This window comes from Taudactylus pleione, unplaced genomic scaffold (assembly GCF_031769625.1).
Source record: "Taudactylus pleione unplaced genomic scaffold, aTauple2 ptg000155l, whole genome shotgun sequence".
In the NCBI taxonomy this organism is placed as follows: Eukaryota; Metazoa; Chordata; class Amphibia; order Anura; family Myobatrachidae; genus Taudactylus; species Taudactylus pleione.
Genome location: NW_028284557.1, coordinates 9,128,678 through 9,154,860, shown reverse-complemented (window position 1 = coordinate 9,154,860; position 26,183 = coordinate 9,128,678). Strand labels below are relative to the sequence as shown.

General features: G+C 45.1%; 1 protein-coding gene across 2 annotated transcripts in view; it reads right to left on the bottom strand.

Annotated features, from left to right (window-relative positions):
- The window catches only part of IGFBP4 (insulin like growth factor binding protein 4), a 114,503-nt gene extending 89,189 nt beyond the window's left edge, over positions 1-25,314 (bottom strand). For both annotated transcript variants that reach the window (XM_088474740.1, XM_088474741.1), the window contains exon 1: positions 24,836-25,314. In XM_088474740.1, the coding sequence (XP_088330866.1) occupies positions 24,836-25,181 (346 nt within the window). In that variant the 5' untranslated portion in view covers positions 25,182-25,314. The remainder of the gene's footprint in view (positions 1-24,835) is intronic.
- Between the last annotated feature and the right edge of the window lie 869 nt (positions 25,315-26,183).

Sequence of the window (26,183 nt, the reverse complement as noted above, 5' to 3'; positions counted from 1 at the left end):
TGCTAACCCCTGTAGGAGATTAGCGGGTTGCCTAGTTTGATTTTCAAATAATTTCAAAGTCTGTGAAAATTATATACTGACCACCCTCATAGCCACTTATCAGCCCCCTTGTCTCATGGCCTCATTCAATCAATTGTGAGTTATTTATTATTTGTTAATGTAATGAATGTGGATGGAGTTTTAATGTAATGTGCATTTGTGGATATTAATGTAATATGGGTTTTGGGGAACTTTTAATATTAAGAGGGCTATTAATGAAATGTAGGTGTTGGTGGGAACTCTTAATGCAATGTAGTGTGGGGAAAGTGTTAATGTAAGGCTGTGGGGCTGTTAATGTAATATGGCTACTGCCGGAGGCTACTTATGAAAACTGAAAGTTGGTTTGGGCTATTAATGTAATCTACGGGCCACGGCCAGCTCGATGCAGTAAGCGGCGTCTGCAATGCAGGAGGGCTCCAAGTTGGAGAGGTACCATCCCGGCCTGTAACCAGTCGCCGCCTCAGTCACTATTTTAAGTTAGTTGTGGCTCGTGAACCAGTAGGCAATAGGCAGTAAGGGCAATTTGAACTTGGCGCCGAGTTCGGGTCAATTATGGCTTGTGGACCGCCGGCCAAAGAAGCATCCGAGGCGAGCCAATCGCATCTCACCACATCATAGCTCAGCCTGCTCACGGCGTCTGGCATCAGACGCCGCCAAGCAGAGCCTTCAGTACAACAGCGGTGGTCAATATAACAAAACATTGCATGAAGAGGCCAGAAGATGGCGCCACTGGCAAGAAGGAGGCCCCGGCAGAAGGAAAAATATGTAGACCGGAGAGTGCTGCAGGTGGTGTCAAGCAAAGAGCTAAACAAAGTGCCCCACAGCAGCCTCTCCCAGCTTACCAGTAAGCGGCCTTGCCCACTGGTAATTTACCACTTGTCCCTCCCTAGACCACCAGGTATCGGGCATTAGGCCTGTGGGACATGTTAGGCAGGCAGATTGGCCATGCCACAAGTAAAAGTGACTCTGGGCATTAGGCCCAGGTCACTTTATGCGCCCTAAGATAGGCACGCAATAGCCAAAGCCCCTGGTGAGTGGCTGGGCATTGGGCCCAGTCCAGTCTTTAGTAAGAGATAGCTAAGGAGGACCCCTAGCATGTAGCATAATGTTTATAAAAGGTACTACTGTGTTGCATTATGTGAATAAGGGGCTACACTCTGTGGTACACAAAAACAACTAAAGGTCTATTGGCGCCAATTGAAGCCAGGGGCTTTTTAATGGAACTTTTATTATTCAATAAGTACAGTAAATTAATAAACAGGCACAGGTCTGCAGCACTCTTGAGAAAAGATGTCTGTGTCACTCTCAATTTAGGAATATAAACAAGAAAAAAATCAGGTTGCGCTGACCTGTATCTGTGTAGAAATAGGAGTCAGTAGTGTACCATAAAATTAAACATGTAGGGGTCAATTCAGACCCGCTCGCTAAGATGCTCTCTCACACAGCCAAAAGGGGCCGGGTATGCAAATGCTGCGATCGCACTGTCTGGTGTAAGGTCACCCTCTATGTAAGCGACAGCTGAGCGAACGCACGCCAGTATAAAGACACTCACCTTTCTTTCTTAGCACACGTCATCTCCAGGAAGTGTGTGGTTAATCGGATACATCGAGAGCCATCGGAGCTACCCTACCGCACCGCAAGCACTGCGATCAGTGCTATGTAAAATACAACCAAGTGATGTGTACAATGACGCTTCTTTGCTAATTATGCACACCCATAAAACGCAGTTAAGATGCCCAGACACGCCTGCGTTCGCACATTCACTCCCCCGTTCACAAACTCCTTCCCCTGTTACCACCCACAAATGGCACTATCTGTCACTCAAATTAGCGTCCAGTCTGTGTACTATGAGCGCACAATACCCGAGCGCAGTGAGTGACTCGCGCACGCACATATTGACGCATGCGTAAACGTGCGATTATCGGCCATACCGTGCATTCGCGGCCTAGCGTCCGGGTCTGATTCAGGCCCTTATTCCGGAAAACTAAAAAACATGAAAATATAAAATATAGCAAAATGATAGCATATATATATATATATATATATATATATATATATATATATATAAAACATACATATAGAAAAACATAAATCCCAATGCAATTGGTAATTATAACGCAATGTAACTATCAGTGGTGTTCATGAGGCATAATTGTTAAAATGTATCGCCTTATGTGTGGTGTAATGTGTATAATGGGCTCAACTGTGGGGCGTAATGTGAATAAGGGGCTCTACTGTGTGGCATAATGTGAATAAGGGGTAAATATGAAACATTGTAAAGAGACATGTCAAGAGAACATATTTGTAGGAGGGCGCAAATTTATAGATTGCAGGGGGGGAAGTGCCGAACACCCGAGCACTGGCTCTGCTGAGGCCTACTCGTATGGGTAATCCGTCGACATTCAGAATGAAGGTTGACTTTCAGAATGTCGACACCTGAATGTCGATAATCAGAATGTCAATATTGTCATTAGGTTGACAATCATTATGCAGACATGCATTTAGATTGACATGGTTAAAATATCGACATGTTCAGAATGTGAATCTGACTCCAACCGACTGCTCACTCCGAATTGGTGCCTGTCAATAGTCACAGATGCATATTACTAGATATTATTTACAGTATATATTAATACTGTAGTTATTTATATAGCGTAGCTGCATACATATTCTGCAGTGCTTTACAGAGAATATTCATTCATTTACATCAGTCCCTGCTCCTGTGGAGATTACAAACTATGGGCCTGATTCAGCAAGGAATACACAGGAGAGAACGCATGCACTCGGCCGATGTTTTTGCACTGCGCATGCATATGCATCACACTGCGCGTGCGCGAACTAGCCAGTGCGATCGGGTTATGGTACGCAGACACACACAGTGTGTACGTAGACCCCTCCGATATTGATTGACATGAAGTCCCGTTTGTGGGAAGTGACGGGGGGTGGTCAGGCGAACGCAGGCATTTTGTAACGTTGTTATAGTGGCGTGCATAATTAAGGCAGTGCGGCGGCATACGCAGCCATACCGTAAGCTGTACCCAGGAAGCGGCCAAAATCCTGTGGCAGGTCAGGTCAACCACTATTGTGCGTATGGGTCAGATGGTTTTTGATGTTACCGATGTTTACGCTATCTTGCGTGCTGATCAGGCTGTGAGTAAAGGGAGATGGGTGGTATAGTATGGGGTTGGGCATCTGCATCTTGTGCTGCGGTCTCCGTGCGTATGCATTGATTAGCATATTCTTGCAGCGGACAGGTGCGTGTGTCTGCTAGCATGCGTTCCTTGCTGAATCAGGCACTACCTACCACATGCACATACATTAGGGCTCAGTTTTGTCAGAAACCAATTAACCTTTCTCTATGTTTTTTGAGTGTGGGAAAAAGCTGAAGTACTCAGCAGAAACCCACGCATGCACGGGGAGAACATTCAAACTCCATACAGACAGGCCCTTGGTGGCAATCGCACCAAGACATATTTAATACATTCACTAGTAATAAAAAATTGAAAGCAGCAATTTTCGAAAGTTTTTTTTTTTTCTTTAAATAGCAAATTATAAGCCCCGTACGCAAGTGGTGATTCGGTCACTATTGATCAATGTTTTGATTATGTGCTGCGATGCTGTGGCTCTGGTTGCAGTGTTGGGGAGGTAATGGGAAGCAACATCTAAAATACAGGTGTGTCGCTGGCGTAGGGCGTGCCGATGCCAGCGACTGCGTCTTTCCGACGCAGACTCACCGGTCTAGGCAGTTTACTTGCGTTGGACATTCTGAGTGACCTTAGGGTTACTCAAATGTCTGATGGACTGCCAATATTCCCGATGGTGATCCGATGCTGCGTCTTCAGACGCATGCAGCTGATCTGCGAAGGCACAGGTTTCAAAAGACAACACCTGCACATACTTGCCAACTCTCCCTGATTATCAGGGAAACTCTCTGAAATAGTAGCAATTTCCCTGACTTCTTGAAGAGTCTATAAGTCTCCCTGATTGCATCTTACATCCTGTGAAGCTGTTATATATAGCGTTCCCGCTAGGCTGTTTTAGCGGGGCGCGGCGTCCTGCCCTCCTTCTGGAGGGCAAAAAGCACCCTGCCCTCCAGGAGGAGGGCAAAAAGCGCCCTGCCCTCACAGCCTGCGGGAGCCGTTCTCACCCGCGGGACGCAGTGTCCCGCAGGTGGAGAAACATGCGGTGACCCGGTCACCGCCGGAGAATAGACGCCGGGCGCATGCGCCCGGCATCTATTCTCCCTGTCTGCAGGGCTTGGGGGCTGCCCGGCGTGTCCGTAAGTGCCGGGCACGCCCCCAAGAGTGACGAAAAGGGGACGCGTCTTATAGACACGCCCCCTTTTCCGATGACCACGCCCCCTTCTCGGTCGCGCGCGTGCATGCCCTCTCTAGCTCCGGCACCCTGCCTCCCGCCGGAGCTAGAAGGAACACTATATATATATATATTAGGGATGTGCAGGCTCGGATAGGTTCGAGTTTGCACGTGGAGTTCGGATTTTTCCCTCCAAAAAAACGGAACTCAGAACGAGGCAAAACGTCATCTTACATGGACGAACATCATCATTCCTGGTCTTTTGTCCAGGAATGATGATGTTCGTCCATGTAAGATGACGTTTTGCCTCGTTCTGAGTTCCGTTTTTTTGGAGGGAAAAATCCGAACTCCACGTGCAAACTCGAACCTATCCGAGCCTGCACATCCCTAATATATATATATATATATATATATATATAAAAAACAAAAAACAGAGATATATACATTCAAATGGGATCATTAGTATAATTTATCTGCATTGGTTATTAGGCACGATGATCGCTACGGCTACATGCATTTTCTGAAAATTATCAGTGTTTTGATAAAAAAAAACAAATAGATCTTACTAACTGCTTTGGTGGTCATTTACATTTGGATGTAAATCAATTTTATGACACACACCCCAGATGTAGCAGTACACGCCCATTTTACTGCGCGCTCATAGGTGTTGCTTTCACAATCTCCCTGAAATGCTTTTTCAAAAGTAGGCAAGTATGAACCTTCATCATTTATATACCTTCTCAGATCTGCTACCGAAGATGCAGCACCGTTCTCTCTTGCTTCCATCTTTGAATCAGGCCCTAAGTACCACTGAAGCATATATCGGACAGGTAATTTGCGGACACTGCTGTAGACATGAACGGTTGCTATGGCGCTAATCAGCGCTTCCCCATTCATTTCTATGGCAGTATCCGCAAATGGCCTGTCATCTCATAGTGCCTGTGCCAGCAGCCTTGTCATTTGGATTGCTATTTTGCCAAGACTTGTGGATGCCTTCTTGGAACGAAGAGGAGCCCATCCAAGGATTTGGTAAGTATTAATTCGGTGGAATTGGAATGTGTGGGTGTGTTTTTTTTGTATAATAAAGGTTGTCCTGTCCTGTCTATATTTTAATATTTATTTACATCTGGACTACAGGTGCCGGCAGGTTCTTAATGTCTGGGTATTCTGTAACTTCTTGCTCCATAAGTACCATCATGCTGGGGCAGGCTTGCTGGGACTTGTAGGCCGGCTGTAAAGAACAATATTAATAAAAAAAATTTTACTATTAACTCCGTACCCACCGCTTTTAGCCAAGGGCTGTTTTTTTTTCTCGGGAGGGGGGACCACATGTTATATTTTGGGGTCCCAACTTCCCGTGGGATTCCAGGCCTGGGCTGGCCAATTTGTGGTTGGTTGACAGGGGGACCCCACACTGTGTCATCAGCCCCCCTGGTTGGTTCAGCCTGGTGCAAGTTATTAGATATTCGAGGGAACCCCACAACGTCTTTCAAGTCCATGCTCAGAGGTCCTGGGCTGGTTATTGATTTGAGGACCTCACTAATTTTTTTTTATCATTTTTAACTATTTCCAACAAAGTCTGCACAGATCATAGTGATCTGTGCAGTGAAATTCATCTGCCACAGGCAGGCATATTGTTTGGGTGAGCTTGTCGTAAATTTATGGTCATTTTTTGGTCGGTTATAAAACTATTACTAAATATGCAGATCCTATTCTTGCCTAAATCAGAGTTTTTTTGTATGCTCTTCTCATCGTTGCTCCATCTTAGAAAATATTCTAATGCTGCAGGAGGCATCTGAGGACAAAAGATGCCTCCAGGCAGCATTGCATATCCTAGTGCTGCATTTGAAGATGCAGCATCGGATCACTATTGCAACCATCGCAGTCATCGCCTCTCTGGGTAAGTTTAACCTTAAGCTTACTCAGAATGGGCAACAGAATTGCTCAGCGGGGGCCAGGAAATCTGTGTTGGAAAACGCAGACCCTGGCCTCAGCACTCCCAGAAAACAGGGCAGCACACCCCTGGTTTTCAGGAACGCAGACCAGCCCTGGTCATTACCAGCCCCTAAACAGCCATAGCATGTCAATCATGCTGTGGCTAAGGGGCACTGCGAGCATACTTGCAAGTAGAGACCTGAACATGTGCCTTGCAGATCCTGCGCATGGGCAGAGCTCTAACAATCGTACTTGTATGCAACATTGGGTTTGTCTTAATTAGGCCCTATGTCAAAAACTCGATTGTTCTAAGTGTTGTAAAGTTGGGTTTTTGGTCATTTTGCCATCAGTATTGATTTTAGTATATAGTCAGTTTGCAAAACCGATGGAAAAATGTCAGAAAATTCGAAATGGACTTTTAGGAAAGTTAGCCCTTAGTATGTCATATTATGGCACAGGTGGTAGAAAGAGAGGGAGAATGTTGCAGTGAAATAAAGAGCTCAAAAGGACAATCAAAATCTCTATGATCTCCATATCATGTGCCATGTAACCTTGGTTACCATGGTAGTCACAACACTGTGTAAAATCTGCAAACTGTTCTTAACTGTTCTTAAATGCGTATCCATAGCTTGAAATTCTGTGAATTGCTGACTCGCCTTGCCCAATTTTTGTGAATTGGAAATGGCTGTGCGCATTTCTGAAGAACACTCATTCCCCAAATATGAGCATTATCCACTCCTTTATCATTAACAATGTTGATCTTCAAAATGATATCTTGTTTTTGCTCGGATCTCCTAAGGTAGAAGCCATTCGTTCTTAGCAAGGAAAGACCTTGGTCTGTCCAACTTCTCTGATTAAGCATATGCAAATCATATTTACCCCCCCCGGAATAGACAGGAGGCTCCAGAAAATCAGGTGGCACTCCCAGTCACCCGGAAAGGTGGACAAATCCCCCATGGGCTGAGGCCAATAGGGAAGTGGGCAGCACAGGTGGCCGATAACGCTCCTACCTCCGCCAAGCCCCTCCTCCCGTAGTGACCACCTGGCTACCCCATCCAGGAGGCGGCAGCCAAAAGGTCGACAACTATAATGCATTTTGGGCATCTTCAGATGCTGAAGTCATGCTTTGTGCGTCTTTAGACAACCATTAGTCGCACCAGACACATTCTAGGTGCAGACTGTACATAAGAGTATGGCCTCCAATGTGAGTCATTATGCATCTGAGCGTGCATTCCAGTTAAGTGACACACCTGCAGCGCTCCCATAACATGCACATAAGATGGACCGTCTCCGTGCATCTGCACAGATATCACCCTGTTACTCCCAGTTACTCCCATAAACAAATTGAAATTGCAGCAAAAAATGTTTTTCTTTTTATCATGCTATAGTAAATGTTTATATTGTGTGGAAATATAATAAATCTGTCAAGATTTTAATGAATATCCTACCTAGATAGTTAATGGTAGTTAGTACATTTTAGAGAGAGCGTTAAATAAGAAAATCATATAATAGAGAGAGATAAGCAATGGTGTACTAACCACCATTAACTACCTAAATAGTTAATGGTGGTTAGTACATTGTAGAGAGAGCGTTAAATAAGAAAATCATACAATAGAGAGAGATAAGCAATGCATCCATTCATACACAACTATGTAGAAAATGTACATACAGGTGTACAGTAGCCTGTGGAACTAATAGTTGCAGTCACAAATAGCATTCACACACTTTTTCTTCTTGCACTGTCCAGGAGGAATGAGGGTCCCAGTAGCTGTAAACTTCTATTATAAGGCTATAGTTATATGCCATTTGTTGATGCTTAGCTATTGGCTTTAAGAGCAGATGCTAGGACGAGTTGAATCGTGCAAGAACACAGGGCCTGATTCAGACCCGGTCGCAAGCGCTGAGCGCTCGCAACCGGGTCGATGGTGGCGCATGCGCATGACGGAGCCGGCTCCGTCGTGCGCATGCGCGAGACCCGGATAGCGACGGGCAATCCGTCACTCCGGGTCTCGCACCAAAGGGGGCGTGCTGTCGATGTTGAGTGACAGCACACCCCCTTTGGTGGGCGGGCCGGGGGGATGGCTGGCCAGACGGAGGCGTTCCCATGAGAACGCCTACCATCTGGGGCGGCCCCACTGACATCACAAGTGATGTCAGTGGGAGAGCTTTCTGCTCTGTTAGAGCCGAAACCTCTCTGGGGCTTGTGGCAACGAGACCCTACCACAAGGGTCTCATCGCAAAACCCGATGGTCGCGACGGTCTTGATCATCACGACCATCATCATGGCCGCTCGCTATAGCTGTGGGTGGTCACCCACAGCTATGCGAGTGGCCAGGAGGCCGTTTTAAAAAAAAAAAAATTACCGGCCCTGATTCAGAGCGAGCGCTCTGTCAGAGCGTCCGGCTCTGAATCAAGCCCACTGTTCGAATGTTGGAGAGGATACCAGATTTTCTGAGATCATGTGACGTGTGACGAATCGTGGATTCATCATTATGATCCGGAATCCAAACAACAGTTCATTGCATGGAAACACGTGAATTTGCTTCCGCCCAAAAAATTCTGTGTGATTCCTTTGGCGTGTAAAGTCATGGTCTGCTGTTCTTTGATGCGCACGGTATGATCCTACAGAACTGGGTTCCCCATGGACAGACAATTTATAGTGAGTACTATGCAAACGTCCTGAAACCCCATTTGAGTGGATCCATGAAAAGGCCACATTTGTTGAAGAAACAGTGTTTTTTGCTCCAAGACCATGCCCGACCACATGTTGCTGCTGTTGCTTTGGCAGCACTGACTGAAATGATTGGGACAGCACAGAAACACACGCCATATTGCCCAGACGTATCGCCCTGTGATTTCTGGGCATTCCCAACCCTGAAAAAACAACTGCGTGGAAAGGAGTTCTCAAAAAATGATGAAGTTAAAAATGCCACAGCTTTGGGCATCTTCAGATGCTGAAGTCACACGCATGGACAGAGGAGCCAGGACTTCCCCCCCAAAAAAATAAAAGAGCGAGGTATGTGGTGCTGGTAGCATGGCGCCCCTTTGTTGCACCGACAAATCTGCACTTTAATTACAAATATAGTATTCAGGTGAAGGAGGTGAGGTGTGGTAAGGGGGGAGTCACATATATTTATTAATTTAATACTTCTTTCATATGCAACATGCCCCCACATGTTAGCCATGCCCCCAATTCAGTATAGGGGGGCATCGAAACATACCCTTGCTCCAGGCACCATGGCACCTAGCTACACTTCTGAATGTGAAAGATGCTACTTTGAAAAAGAAAAATGGTCAGATTCTGTGGAGTCATTTGTTTCTGAATAAAAAAAATCAATCTCATTACTTTTCAATCAGCCCTCGTAATTGACTAATCCCTATACTAAATTAGCAACACCTTTTATACAATAGTAGAATGTCCCAGTAACCTAATACAGATGGCATATCATTGATAACTTGGATTACAATTAACTCTTTGTGGACAGGGGCACTGAGAGGGGGGGGAGCGGGTACTATTTACCTGGGCCTGGGCTTCCTGAGGGGACCTGGCATCGCTTTCCTCCCTCCTCCCACCCACACAGCAGCAGAGCACAGCTTGTGCTGGGCTGCAGCAGCAGTCTCCTATGCCTGTGGGGGGGGGGGAGCGACCACACTGATATTGCCCCGTCTGGCTTTGTGCCAGGCTGCGGGGCTCGCAGCGCCCCCTCCCCAGTGCGCAGTGGTGCTGCAAAAGTGTTGTTTGTTTGTTTTTAGTTCAAGGGGGTGTGGCCATGCCTCCCACCATTAGGTCACCCCCCCTCTTCACCTGGACCCGGCAGGGCTCTCTATGCGGCTCTGAATCAGGCCCACAGTGTAGCCCTTAAACTGTATTTACAACTGAAAGTCAAATAGCAACACTGCTACGCTGATAAATAAAGTAGGAGCATAAGGGGTCATTCAGACCCGGTCGCAAGCACCGATGTGCTCGCAACCGGGTCGATGGGTAGCCCTCTCGCTCCGGAGCTCGCTACAAAAGGGGCGGCTGTCGATGTTGATCGACAGCTCGTCCCATTTTGTAGGCGGGCCGGGGGGTGGACGGCCGCATTGACATCATCAGTGATGTCAGTGGGAGCTTCCTGCTCGATCAGAGCAGGAAGCTCCCTGGGGCTTGCGGGTGCCCAGACTCAACCTTAGGGTCTGGTCACAAGCCCCGATGGTCTTGACCATCGCGACCATCACCCTGGTCGCTAGCTAAGCTGTGGGTGGTAACCCACAGCTTAGCTTGCGACCAGGAGGCCGCACAAAAAAAAAGTGCCCGCCCTCAGAGAGCGATCGCTTCTTGCGACCACCTCTGAATGAGGTCCAGTGTCTCTGTATCACCCATAGAAGCTGTGTAATAATGGGTTCCTCTCACCAGGTCTGAGGACATAAATCAGGATGCAACATCCCCTACAAAAGATTGGCACAGCAAACAATTGAACAGGACTCTCAGCTTGGTTTTCTATGTAGTACTACAACTCCCAGACACTCTTCAATTTTTCTCTGTCTCTCACTCAGCTGATTATTTCTTCAGCTGCTCATCACTGTTCCATGGCCTCCTCTCAGCTCTCCTCTCTCCATAGCTCCAACTGTCATTCCTCCAACTCATCTTTTTAAATCAACTTTATTTTAAAATGACACTGGCTTCAGCCCCTTTCTAAAATGGCATCTGCAGAATATCACATATGTGCCATAGCACAAACTCGCCAAACTTAGGGCCTGATTCAGAGGTGGACACTAATGCAGCCACAACTGCGTCTTTATACTAATTCACCACTGTGACACGCCTGCATCTGACTAGCCACCCCCCTGTTACCTCCCAGGAACGCCCACCAATGGTCTCTATCTGCAACAAAATACCTTGCGCAGTGCAACTCGGGGGCATGCACAGTACAAAAAACCATCAGACAACTGTGAAAACACTGGCACTGCGTCCACCTCTGATTCAGGCCCTTAGAGCTGTGGTACCCCCAAGTTTGTTCCCAAATAGGGGTCCCCCCAAATTTTTTATATAATAGATAGGACTGTCCCCACAGTTTAGGGACACTGTCATATGCAGCCCCATTCCTTATAGGCAGGTATAGCGAACTTTGTGTGACCCTGCCTCTGGGAGTCCCTTCTGGGCATGTGCAGCCCAAGGAAAGATTTATGCTCTGTCCAGCAACCCCTTTAACCTGGGAAAAAGCCCCTCAATTGAATGGCACCTTAGGTTGCAGGGCAGAGGGATCTGTGGGTGGTCTGCTACTGGATCCCCTGGTCCAATAATTATTGCCGGTCTGTGCCAGGGAGGAAGGCCAGAGAAGGCACCAAAGTTATAAATAATGGCTCCCGAGAACCCAAAGAGAGCTTGCCTGGATGTGGACAGCGCTACTGTCACGAACTAAAGAGTTTTGCCGGGCTGCTGTGAGGATCCCCGCTGTGGGGAAGGATTGCAGGACGGTGCGGGGTGAAGGCTGAACTTGCCACCCCCTAGGAGAGGACTGCCGGGACTGACCTTACGACACCTGCCTGACTCACCTGCCACATGCCTGCCTTGTTGTTGGACTGCTCTGCCGGAGCAGAGATCCAGGACCACTCCACGGACGTCGCTGGGTGAAGAGGACTGTAAGCCCCAGCACCAGAAGCCGGCAGCTGACGCTGCGAGGACCCCTCTGAAGACCAGACTGCCAGAGGAAGGACCCAGAGAAGACTGCCACCGAGGGCTGCTGGGAGACCTGGAGGACCCAGAAACAGGACCTCTGCAGCAGCTGGCTGTCTGAGGAAGTGCCCGCAAACCGGAGGACCCCTGCCGAGGAACTGGTAATTGTTGCCAGAGTGAGGGGGCCAATGCTGCACAGAGCTGAGTGCTAGCACCAACCTGAGGGACCACTGCTATCTGGAAGCCCCGCAAGGGACCCCGAGGGTACCGCTGGGCGCCACGGGCAACAGAGGGGACAGCCCTAGAAGAGGACACTGCTGCCAGGAACGCAGAGACCCACGCAAGAGACTGCCGCTGGGGACGGGAGCTGCGTCAGTCGGAAGAGCTGTGCCTGCAGGATCCGCGGAAGACGCAGAAGCCTGCCGGACGCCGGTGTGAGAAACCCCGTTAGAGCAACGGTGCGCGCCCATCGTGGAGGCCTAATCCCTTCCCTGCTTGCTGTTCCTCCGGAGTTGTGAAGCTACCCTGCCTCCGCTTGCTGACCGTTGGGGTACAGAGGAGGAGCTTCAGTGTTTACAGCACGGCCCGGCGCGGTGCCTAGCATCCCGGGCTGCGCAGTTCCAGTATCCAGGAGTCGGATTTGGGTGGAAGAGCCCCTGCTAGCGGTGAGACTATGGGTATCCCTCTCCCCCTTCCCCCAAAGTTTCATTTACTGGGTCCCTTCCCCTCCCAAGTAGCTGCCACCATGCAGTCATTGCCCAGTGTTCACTCTTAGGCCCACACAGGGGGTTTATCAGTTTATACTAGCCTGCCATTTATCATCTTATTGATAGTGCCTTAAAGAGGTAAAGTGTGAAAATAGGGGGGAAGTAAAAGATAGGTCACCTCAACTTTTTCCCAAGAATTGTATTGGTGGTCATTTTCTTTCCTGTGAACCTCTGGCTCATGTCCAGGAGGGGACGTGATTTATGGGTGTTGGCTCAAGTCCAATGCCACCCTGGGTTGTCCTATGTTTATTTTTAAACTAAATGCAATGCTATTGATGTGTATTTACCTCTGTTTAGTGTTGGCCATTTGTGTCAATTAAGTGGTTGATAGTGGCCCTCCGTGGCCCTTTATCTGTTATAACAGTCTGTAAAGCTGTTCACTGCTCGCTGTGTTATTGTTGTCAATGCTGATTATTATTTTGCTTGCCATGAAATGTTTGATCCCTTGCTAGTATTGGTGTTAATGTGAATTGTCTTTTATACACTGCTTGTTGCCGGTATCCATTTCAAAGTGTGCATGTAAATTGTCTCTTATACACTGTTTGGCCCGGTATCCATTTCAAAGTCCATTCATGCTGATGTAATGTATATTACTTGTGCTGTCATCTCATTAGCAAAAGGTGTATGTTTACTGTGTATCTGTTACCTTGTCAATTTCTGTGGTGTAATGTACATTAATTGTTTATTGAGCCCTGTGTAACCCCGGCTGGCAATTCTGGTGGTAGTAATTTGTGGCATAGGCGTTTAGGAAAACTGTGTTACATTATTGCTGCCAGTGAACTACTGCTATCAGCATAGCCTCAGTGTTGTCCTTATTTTTCTCAAGGCTCAAAGACTGTGTTACATTATTGCTGCCGGTGAACTACTGTTATCAGCATAGCCTCAGTGTTGTCCTTATTTTTCTCAAGGCTAAGAGACTGTGTTACATTATTGCAAGCTGCTGGTGAACTACTATTATCAGCATAGCCTCAGTGTTGTCCTTATTTCTCTCAAGGCCCAAAGACTGTGTTACATTATTGCAAGCTGCCGGTGAACTACTGCTATCAGCATAGCCTCGGGTAAGTATAAGCACATGGGACATGACTCAAAATTAGGACCAAATCACAAATATAAGAAAAAATAGCAATTTGCCTATTGGCAATGCTCTGTTACTCTGCAGGTTGGGCAGATTTAAAATAGCATACTTGCCCGCTCTCCCGGGAGTCACGGGAGGCTCCTGATTTTTCAGGTAACCCCCTACACCCACAAAAGAGTAGGCAAATCTCCCGCATCCCGCCCACTTTCTAGTGAACGATCGCAGGGTTTTCCTGTAAAGGGGACGGGACCTAATGGCTATGGTCTGGCCCCGCCAGTTGGTAAGTATGTTTAATAGAGACTTAAAACTTTCAAAATTACCAGGTTATTGCATTGCCCCATGGAGTTTTCTCACTCGTCCATCCTATAATCTGTTTTGCAAGTAAGTAAGGGCCTCATTTGCTAACGAGTTTTATCACCAAAACAAGTGATAAATTTCACTGTGTATGATAATGGTGCTCCAGCCAATCAGCTCCCAACTGTCAAGTGTTAGAAAAATGACAGTTGGGAGCTGATTGGCTGGAGCACCATTTATCATACACAGTGAAATTTATAACTCGTTTTGGTGATAAAACTCATTAGTAAATGGGGGCCTAAGTATTGTAGCTGTCATTTCTGCTTCACCAAGGTATTTTTCAACTAATCCTTGTATCTGATAATTTCAGTTAGGTTCTTCTCTTCCTCTCAGCTAACCCATTTTGTTCTGGTGTATATGGAACTGTGTTTTGATGCTCTATGCTGTTTGTCTCAAAACGTTTTCTATTTTATGACCTTCATTGTTGTAGGGAGGATTAGGAGGAGGGTGGAGACGGGGAGATTTGCAGCTTGGCCAGATCTCAGGATCAGTGCAAGCTTAATGGTCACTTGTCACCATAAGAACAGCACCATCTTTAATGTGGAAATGTGAGATGGTTGCAGTGATGAGGGGCCGATGCATGTACAGTAGTACTTTTACTTTGCGGAATAGTTAGACTATTATGAAAGTGAATATAAAATATGTTAAGTTGCTATACATGATAATATAAGGGTTGGCGTGAATGACAGGTGTAGTTCCAGGTCTGATGTCCTATTGGTGGACTTAAACCACTTTTTAAACGTATACCATTCAGCATGGGTGCCACCTGCATTACTGTATTTATACTGTACTTTTATCCTGTATCAGTGTATCCAACAGTAACTGGGGATTGTCAGCCTGTTCTGCCCCTGGTTGTGCTGTTGGATGTAGACAACCCCTTGGTATCAGACAGTATTAATATGCAGATTTGTTGTTTCCTGTTGCTCCTAACTTCGAGAAATGGGGGCATCAGGCTTATGTCAGGATATCATTACCTTTCTATGAAACACTGACCTTACTTATGTGTACAACATAACTATGCTTTATCTACTCCCAAAACATAACCATCTTGCAAATGTAAGTAGAAATGTATTATCTCTTTGTGTTGCAGGTCAAGTTTAATGAAGACGTTTCCAGAATTCGTGATGTGACTTGTTGCACCCAAATCTATGTACAAGCAATGGCAGAGGTGTACGCCGACGCAACCGCAGCTATATGCAAACACTTCAGCAACAAGCCTGCTGCACCATCATAACAAACCCTCATAACACGCCCATAAGACAGACCATCTCCGTCCATCTGTTTAGTCACCGCCCAGGAATGCCCAGCACTTTTCAAAGACAGTTCCTATATTGTGCGTCTCAATCACAAATGAATAGCGCCTTTGTGCGAACACTCTGTGAAACACATGCACCTTAGGAGTTTTTAGGGATTTTTGTGGACGTGCAATAGCAACAAACCACTCAACTCCATCAAAATCATTATTGCATGCATCTCTGAATCAGGCCCATGCTCTACTATTGCTCTAAGAGTTCAGATCTGCTGATTTGCACATGCATCAGTGAAGGGTAATCTTAACATCTGCTGCAGCTGCATCTGTGTCTTTATGCTAATGCAGCAGCCAATTCTGTTCAATGTGAGACTACTACTCGCAGGAGTGCAAATATGTCTTGGTGTGACTTTATACCATCAAAACTTGCACCAGCCCTATGGCAGGCATAGTTTCTCCATCTGAATATGGTGTACTGTGTGAACGATTCTGTCTCTTCAGATGCAACTCGTCAGTGTCTGGCTAGCCACCCCTGTGTTACCTCACAGGAGCGCCAACTGAAATTCACACTCCCTGCATCCAAATTCGTTTTGTGCCTCCGAGCCATCATGAAGCATGCACAGAAATCCATCTAATGCATGTGCAGACATAAAATATTGCATGCAACATCGCCATTGCGTCCTCCTCTGAATCAGACCCTATGTCTACCGCTTTACAGACCTTTACAGTGTCACTTTCCATTTTGTCATTTATGAGTTCCTTTATATGCTGATGTTCATAAACTTGGTTTTCACAAAGTCCAGTGTTAATTTTTCTTCAGGTCTTGACTTCAGGGCATTAATCACTGCACTGTATGTGTCAGGTAGACTGCAAAGAAGTATGCCTATCACATGGTTTAACTTCACCCATTGACCAGACCTGCATTACTGTCTCGTAGAATTACATTTATATGCTGCTGTATGTCTTTTCTCATTTGGTATAATTTATTCAGTAGAAACAGGTTACTTTGTAAACCAGATCTTTCATGCAGCTTCTATAATTCACCCCTCATTCATTTTTTGATAGTCTGTTCTATATGTGAATTAGCAGGTCATCTCCTGCTAAAAATCTTATGGTTAAATTTGCCTGTCTGTCTTTCTTATCCATTATTGGTTATTAACCTTTGTCTGCAGTAATGTCCTAACACAAATTATCTATAAATAGCAGCACCTCAACCTTAATTTTCAGCAGCTGATAGTTGCCATTATTCAGTTTAGTCACCGAAAGTTTAGGTTGTAAGATGGCACCAATTTTCTTTACTTTTTGTAACTTTACTCCCTTTGAAAAAACAATTTTGCCTTACTCACATATACATTGCCAATTTCACTGAAATATTGCTTGTATTCTTCTGTTGTGTTGCCTCTGTGCCCATAACCTTTGCATAATATGCTTTTTTGTTCAAGCATCCACACAAAACAAAAATTGTGGGATACATTTATTTTTACTAGTACATGTAGTGAGTAACATGACATAGAGGATTAACAAGAAGATGGTAGAGAGAGAGAGTACTCTTTCACATTGCAAGGCAGGTGTGGTTTGTATTTAAATAATATACAGTATTAGAACTAAAGTAAGATAATTGTGATGTTCACCTATAGGAACATATTTTCCCATAGAACATAAACATGCTCACTGATACTCACAGTTTTCCCCAATCTACAACCCAACTCTGTGACACAAAAGAAAGTGTACAATTTAAGATACTATAAAGTAAATAAAATATAAAAAATTATTTAGAGGCCAAGGAAATACTGACTGATCACAATGGTCAACAGCTAGTGAAAACAGATCCAAAAACAATGGGAGGCAGAAAATGTCAGGACCAAGCACAGGATCAGTGACAGGTAAATAGCATAGTTAGATTCAAGCACAGGCCTAGTAGCAGATGGCAGACAAAAAAGCATAGTCCAGTCCAAGCACAGGATCTGCAACAGTAAACAAACCAATACATAAGAGATACTGTATGAGAGGCAGAATAATAAAGCCAGAGCACAGGTATGCTATGTAGTTATGTCACGGTCTGTGTAGTTCCTCCTCCCTACCTCTGGTGTCGCTCTTGTCTGAGGCCCTGTTTAGCCTATTCCATTCTGGCTAGTCTTGATTACCCTAATCAAGCAGCAGTGGGTTGCACCTGGGAACTATGTTTATATATCCTCAGAACTGTGCAATCAGTGCCAGCTCATCTAGTCTATCTCTGTGACTGTGGGCCTGATTCAGACCCGCTCGCGAGCGCAGGACGCTCGCAAGCGGGTCGATGGTGCCCTACTGCGCATGCGCACAATGGAGGGAGCTCCATCGTGCGCATGCGCGAGACCCGGCTAGCGACGGGGTAGCAGTCGCTCCGGGTCTCACACCAAAGGGGGCGTGCTGTCGATGTTGATTGACAGCACGCCCCCTTTGGTGGGCGTGCCGGGGGCGTGGCTGCCAGACGGAGGCGTTCCCATGGGAACGCCTACCGTCTGAACCCGGCCCCACTGACATCAGTAATGATGTCAGTGGGAGTGATTTTGGCTCTGATAGAGCCAAAATCACTCCAGGGCTTGCGGCAGCGAGACCCTACCGCAGGGTCTCCGTCACAAGCCCGATGGTCGCGATGGTCTTGACCATCGCGACCATCATCATGGACGCTCGCTATAGCTGTGGGTGGTCCAAGAGGCCGCTCCATTTTCATGTAGGAGGGCCCTGATTCAGAGCGAGCGCTCTGGTCAGAGCGTCCGGCTCTGAATCAGGCAGTGTTCCAAGGTTCCCATTTCCAAAGTTATCTCTGCTTGTTACCATCTTGGATCCTGGCTCACTGCAACCAATGTTTTCACCTGCTTCCCTGTGTGAGTAATCAATTACATTATTATTATTCCTTACCTTGCACCAACTGACCAAGACTTGTTTATTTGCATACCAATTCCTCTGGATTTATTATCAACAATTACTACATCTACCTCACTTCATCTGTACCAGTTTGCACTGCATTTGCTACCTTGGACTTTAGTGTGTGTATCCAGTCCAGGTCCCGCCAGTATACCTGTATTCACATTGCCAGTTATATTCCCATTTGTAGCTCAGTGACTGCTCATCAATATCAACAAACAGAACTTTGTCTATGTTCAGTAATCATCCATCTGCATTACTCCTGTACTGTTTCCTTCTAACAATCCCTGCATTTATGAGCAACCCTTGCTGCTAATAAATCATTATTTCATTTCACCTAACAGCAGTAATTAACCTTATTCAAGTATTCTGAGTACTTCATTCGCACACACACACACAACTTGGGGATCGTGACAAGTTAATAGACCGGCGGACGCAATGCCGCCGATCTTAATCCCGAACTATACATGCCCGACATGGGACTTAAGGTACGCGTAGAAATACTGATGCCTATCTTAATCCCGACACCGGAAGCACGAACCCCTGCTATCCTGATCGTCAAGAGCCGGGTAAGTATACTACTTAGCCCAGAGATGGAGGGTTAGGTTTAGGGACCCCCGGGGGGGATTTAGGGATGGGCACCCCCCGAGGAAGGATAGGCTAAGGAAGGGGGGGTTAGGGTTAGGCGCCACTAGGGGGAGATTAGGGTTTTGGCACCCCTCTGGAAGGGTTAGGTTTAGGCTCCCCGGGGGGACATAAGGTTAGGCACCACTAAGGAAGGGTTAGGGGGGAGAATGGAGGGTTAGGGTACTTACCAGCCGGCTTTGGGATGTCCTTCTGTGGGGCTGCCGTGGGTATATAATCCCATTCCGCTCATTACAGGATGGATGATTATGGTTTTTGTCACATCGCTGGAATAAGTTCAGCACACAAAGATATTTAAGCTTGGAATATGTTACTGCACCATTAGAGCTGAATCTCAGAGGCCAAGGGCCTTTTCAGAGTCAGACTGAAATGCAACTTTTCTCAGTTACATTTTTTATTACATGTGTTTGCAATCTACATCTTATTTTCAGCCTCACATGGCTTGAGATTTTGTATGACTGAAGGGCTGAGACAAGGGCTGGATTGTGTGTTGTGTCGCGGGCAGTGGGCGTGCAATCACAGCCAAAGTACAGTATGGGTACAGTATGGGTGCAGTATGAGCGTGTAGTCATTAAATGCTGCAAATATGGCCACTGAAAAGTCTCAAATGCAGCAGGAGGGGCCTGACGTGCATGTGCTCTGACTCTGCTGTAAGTGTAAGATTGATAATGATGACTGTAAGAGATGAGGCGCACACAGTGAAAATATCCATTTAAGTAAAACTTCTAAACCAGCTGCAACACGGTTTTAAAAGTAATTTTACTCCGAAGAGAACACTTTTTCACACAAATGAAGAATGCCTCTTATTCAGGGGAAACCTGTATTCTTATAAGCATTTTACAGGCTTTAATCCACTTGGATACTTATTATCTGCTTTATCTGGCAATTAACTATGAAGTATTTCCATTGTGTACTGCGATTTATAGCAACTTCAGAACTCACAGTGAAACCAAACCCCAAGTCGAAATCCAGCTGCATCATGTCCATGTACGACAAGGGGAGGGAGCCGCAGCCAAGTGTAGGGAGTCACCGCTTGAAACTTATGTATGCGACTGTCTCAGAATGGGTTGCAAAGATGCAGAAAAAAAATGTGGACGCATTCTGCAAATCCAAATGCATAGAACTCTGAATAGGGCCCCAGGACTCTAAGTCACACAATAGTCAGAGACTACACAGTGACAACTTATGGTATAGGCTCTTAATGAGAGAGCCCCCATTTAAAGGGGCGAAACGCATCAGTGGACTCCGCCAAATCGCCCAGCACCATTTGCATATGGACAGTTTATTCTGGATGCATCATCCCCAAAAACCACAAGCCGATTGCTGCTCGGCATAGCGGCATTATATGGAGTTGGCCACATACTGGATGTAGTCCAGCGTTTACAGCGGGCCAGTGTCAGCCCAGCTCCGACAGCAGCTCACCTTATCTGGGAAGCCGACTTCAATAAGATACCTCAGCGCTGTACAGCTCAATCTGGCTACTGACAAGGAGACTAAGTGATTACTGATGTAACGTCAGCCCAGCTCTGGCAGCCTCTCACGTCACCTGGGAAGCCGATTACAGTGAGACACCTCAGCACTGCACAGCTCAAACCGGCTACAGACAGGTAGAATCTATTTACAGCAGTACACATATCTGGCCAGATTATTTGCATGTGACACTTTCGTTTGGACACCAATTCAGAACTCTAACTGGATATATTCATTATTGGGTGCCAATGACTTATTTGATTTAAACTGTCCAGGACATTTCAATGTGTCAAGAACACAAGTGATTTCTCAAACTTGCCCATTAGGACAACATTGTTTTAATACAAAGTGGTATTTTATTGTTAATTGTGAGATAACTGTCTTCATCAAATCTGATATATAATTATTTATATAATAAAGAATTTGTGTATATATATTTTTAACTTTTGGAGCCATGACTGTTCTATATATATATGTGGATTCTGTTGTCTCACATTAAGAGCCATATTAGCGCAGTCTGATATTTCATTATTGCTTGTGTATGGGCATTTACAAATCCCAGTGTCTAAAGACTTGCTGCTTTATATTAATTAGGAATATCTGTGTATTTATCTAATCTAAATTTATTTTTGATAAGCGCCAGGATCATTAGTTTGTTGTGTAACTTATGATATAGGCCCTGATTCAGAATTGCTCGCTGCTGCTGCCCGCACGCTGGGATTGTGGGCGTTTTTTTTTTTTTGTTCTCCGGCCACTCGCAGAGCTGTGGGAGACCACCCACAGCTTGTGCGAGCGGCCCGGGGACCATCGCGATAATCGCAAACCATCGACCTTGCGACGAGACCCTACGATACGGTCTGGGCTGCTGCAAAGGCCCAGTGGACTCCCTGCTCTAATAGAGCAGGAAGTCCACTACTGACATCAGTAGTGATGTCAGTAAGACCTCCCTACAAATGCCAGGCGTTCCTAAGGGAACGCCTGCATTTGTCTAGCCACCCCCCCTACCCTCCCACAAAACAGGGCGAGCTGTCACTCACCATGGACAGCCGCCCCATCTTGTTGTGAGCCCCGTTGCAAAACTGAACTTCAGTCACTCGGCGGGACACGCTTGTGAGTGGCTCTGAATCAGGGCCATAGTGTAAATTATTTATTTGCCAGCATAGCTTCTAGCAATACTTAGCATGCAACTGTTGCTATGTCCCAACATTATGCACTCAACTAATATATGACCACTCCCATTTCTTCTCGTCAGGCGTCACAATCCTAGATACAAATTCATATTACTACACATGTGGTATGAAAAATTGTGTTGTAGCCATGACTAATATGGAGCAACATAGGCCACACTGTATGTTCAATGCAGATTAAATAAAGTGCATAATTGCCATATTCCAGCAATATCTATCATATCCGCTGATAGGTAACTCCATGAAACCACCTTTTGTTGTGTTATACAGTTTTCTCAAAAGCAACAGCAGTTACATGTCTTGTTACTATGGTTGACATGAAGTTAATATATAACATTTATTCATATATGCACAAAACGTGTCATTGGTACATATTAGATCTTTGCAAACTGAAACATCCCTCTGTCACTAATGTCAGTCCGCTACTCCCCTATAAATTGTAAGCTCTCACAAGCAGGGCCCTCTTCCCTCATGTACTTTTATTTTCCTTACTTATGCCATTGTCTCTAACCCCTTGCAACAGTGGCTCTCATCTGTCAGTTGCAGCAGTGGCGTAACCATAAATGTTGCTCCCCCATGCCAAAAAAGTTTCAGGCGCCCCCCTCCCCGTGCCCAAAGATCAAACGCACCCAAAGACGACGTTTAAGGTGTGTGGTTACATGATACAGCAACGTGCCTTACACATTATGACGCACTAAGTAATGCCACTTATAACACAGTGTGCCACACCGGAATGCCCCTTACAACACATTATGCCACACAATAATGCCACGTATAACACATGACATACAGTAAAGCCCTTATAACAAATTTATGCCATGCTGTAATGCCCCTATTTCACATTATGCCACACTGTAATGCCACATACAACACATTATGCCACACAGTAATGCCACATACAAAACATTATGCCGCACAGTAATGCCCCTTACACATTATGCCACACAGTAATGCCCCTAATAGCACATTGTGCACACAGTAATGCCAAATACACATTATGCCAAACAGTAATGCCCATTACATCTCACCCTGACAGATCTACTTCACCAACCCTCCTCTCTGCTCCTGCCAGTCTGTCACCTCCGCTCAAGACAGGTTGCAGTTTTTATGTCTGTGTAGAACCAGATTATTGGGAACATAGTTTATAACCTGTAAACTGTGTGTATCAAGTTAGTGCCCCTTATACAGTGCCCCCAGTAGTGAGACCCCTGTAGTTGCTCCCCCCCCCGTGCACACACAAACACAAAAAAAACCCACTTACCTTTATCCCCGCACCAGTGCTGCTGCCGTCCATACCCCGGCGTCCGCTCCTCGGCACTATGGGAGTGACGCCTCCAAGCCACCGCGGGGGCTGCAGGGGCAGTAGTTACGCCACTCAGTTCCAACTGTTGCAGCCATCAACCAGGGTATGGGTTCAGCCAGTGCTGATTTTGTGGCTATGGAGTCTATATAGTTGTTGTTTGCCATGTTTATACTTTATATCTTGTTATGTTTGCGCAGTGTCTGTACTTTAAGCACTCGGGAACCCTTGTTGCACCCTACAAATTAAGGCTATTAATAATGAAAATATTAATAGTAATAGTAGTAATAATAATAATACTGATGCTGATGATAATGATAATAATCAGTAGATTGTTACTGGATAAGACTAAAAACAGATGCAATATTGTCCTCTACTCATCTCTGACCTCCTTTAGCCATGTTGTTTTCATCAGTTGAGATGCCATGTTACGTCAGAAAGTACTTTGCAATAACAAATTTTATTATGGCAGCCATTTGCTGATTTGGCGCAGCACAATGTCTTTCTTACTGTATATAATAAAGAATAATACGTCAACATGACAAATTTTGTCTGATTCACTAAACATTTTAATTGAGTTAATTTGGATTGAAATAATGAATGAATTGGCATGAAAATCTTAGTTTACATAAATTGAATAACTGAGTCCACATACATTCCCTCAACTCAGTCTAATTTTTCCCTGATGAAATGGGTGATGTTGCCATGCCTGTAGTGCAGTCTCCCAGTGTAATTATGCACAGAATCAGATTATTGTAACAGCCAATATTCACAAAGATAGAGGTTAATAAATCCAGAGCTGGGCAAATCTCAGTATGTCTCCCAACATTTAGAATGGCCAAATAGGGACATTTATAGCATAAACTAAACAGACAGATATTTACATGTATTTGAAGGCAAGTGCACTCACCTCGGCAGACGTGCAGATACAAAATCACATGACAAAGCAACCAATATCCAGATCTAAACACCATAAATCACTAACCGTTCCAAAAAACACATGCTGTTATACTGACTATATGAGAAGAGATTGAAGGAATTTATCCATAAAGATATTATATATATATATATATATATATATATATATATATATATATATATATATATATATATATATTCAGATAGACACAACAGACAATTTAGAATTGAGAGGAACATGGAATTATTGTTAAAAAATAAAGGGAACATCTCACCAAAAAAGCGACAGATGGGTACTTTTCTTACATAGGAGATGTTTTGTAACAAATGAATATGGTGGAGCACAGTGAACAATAGTTCTGTAGTTCTAGATTTTAATAAAATTATTATCTGAAAAAAATAGTAGTAAATGGTGAACTTTGCAAAAAAAAAAAAAAGGAATTAAAATGTTATGGATGATATAGGTCCAGTATGAAGTTGAATTTCCGTAAGAGACATAAAGAAATTCATAAGCCTGACACACTTGTGCAATCACATTTTAATGTTTTAAATCACTCAGTTAAGTACAGATTTCATTACTTCATGTCATGCTGAATTGTGCAAAGAAAATGTAACATTAAAAAGTAGGCAATTAACTTCATTCCTTTAACACTTTTTCCTTCCTATCTCCAGGCATGCTTACCCTATAACTAAATACGCAGATGTGGAGCAGGGATAATGATCTGGCATAATGCACTAAATCTTTCCAATATTAACCCTTTAGGATGGAGACAAATAGTGTACCACTGACCCATTTCCAGCCAACAAATCATATGTGTGTTCCTATACATTGAGAGCAAGCAAATCTGGTGCTAAAACAGTTAAGGATTTGATTCAGTGGTATAGTAATATCCTGGAGGCATATCCTGTCTTTGAAGTGGGAGACACACAATTGCAAGTTTCTCAAAACAAAAAGGTAATTGCATTAAGCAGATTTAATTAGATGCTACTTTTGCCCTGTGGATATTTTTTTAAATTCTCACCTGCTGTCTGGAAAGTTCCCTGTATGGCTTCTATTTCCCCGATCTCAGTGCAGACCCCCTGTCCATGCATTAGGGTAAACAGGGGTTTTTCGGAACCCTTGGTGGGATAACAACGAAGCCCAGAGCCACATCGGGCAGTATAGATCCCACATGGCGTTCCTTTTTGGAGGGCGCAGGTGGCACAGCAACCACACCCGGGTTCTTTCACCAGCTCCAGGCACCCAGTAGGGTCCAGACAGCGAATAAGCTTCTCCTGTGAGCAAGGGGGGCACTGTATAGCATCATCTGCCACTCCAAGTGATGTCAATGAGATCACAAGTAAAGCAAGGTGGCAGTGCCCAGGCATTGTGTGGCTATACAGTTAGGACAAAGGTGAATGAGAGGTTATAGTAGGGGACAGAGCTAGTAGACTGGTAAGGAGTTAGCACACAGGAACATGAAATGATGCAGTCTTAGCTGTACTGCTCTCCATAGCAAGAATGAGGGGGACTGAGGATTTACTGCACTGGGCAGATAGATGTGGACTTTATACTGGCTCTAAGCCACTCCTACAGTATCTCTAGTCCCACTGCCAGGAGAAAGGGGGAGAGTGCGAGGACAGGGAAGGAGAGCATGAAAGTAGAAGAATTTAGAAAGCAAGATCAAAAAATAGAAAGAAAGGTTCCAGATGAGAGAGAGAGAGAGGGGAGAAGTGAGACAGAAGTTGAAATAAAGGCAGAGTGAAAACAATAGATGATTTAGCAATATCTGAATGTTCGCTATTAGATTCATTTCAGAGGTCCTTTAATAGATTCTTAATTGTGTTATGTTAGTTATTCAATATTACATTAAAGCTCTCTGTATCCTTTTGCTTGTTCAACAGTTTCACAAAATATCTAACCGTAAATCACTCTTTGGAAGCAAGTCTGTTTGCAGAGCATATCTTTCCTGTATTTGCTCAGTGCAAAATCCAAGTGTGTGTAATTATAGACGATGCAGTTATATGCAAATCAGATACATCTGCATTTGTCATTCAATAAGCATAACTGGTCTGTATTTGGGCATTCTAACATAGGCAATGTTCATTGAGGGCGTGTTGATGGAATTACAGGCAAGCAAGGTTTTGCAGAAACTTCATATTTTTAGACAGATCTCTGCATGTAGTATAGGGCTAGTGCAGGTGTTCACTGATCAAGATGACGGATATCAAACCATGCCGCACTTTACAGCAGCTCGAACTCACACAAAAGTGCTCGCAGTCTCATAGGGTTCCGAACAAAATTGTGCGAATTCGGGCTCGGAGTGGGCATCGAGCGGTGCAAGATGCAGTGCCGTTGCCGACGTATTAACGCTGTGGCAACGCCAACTC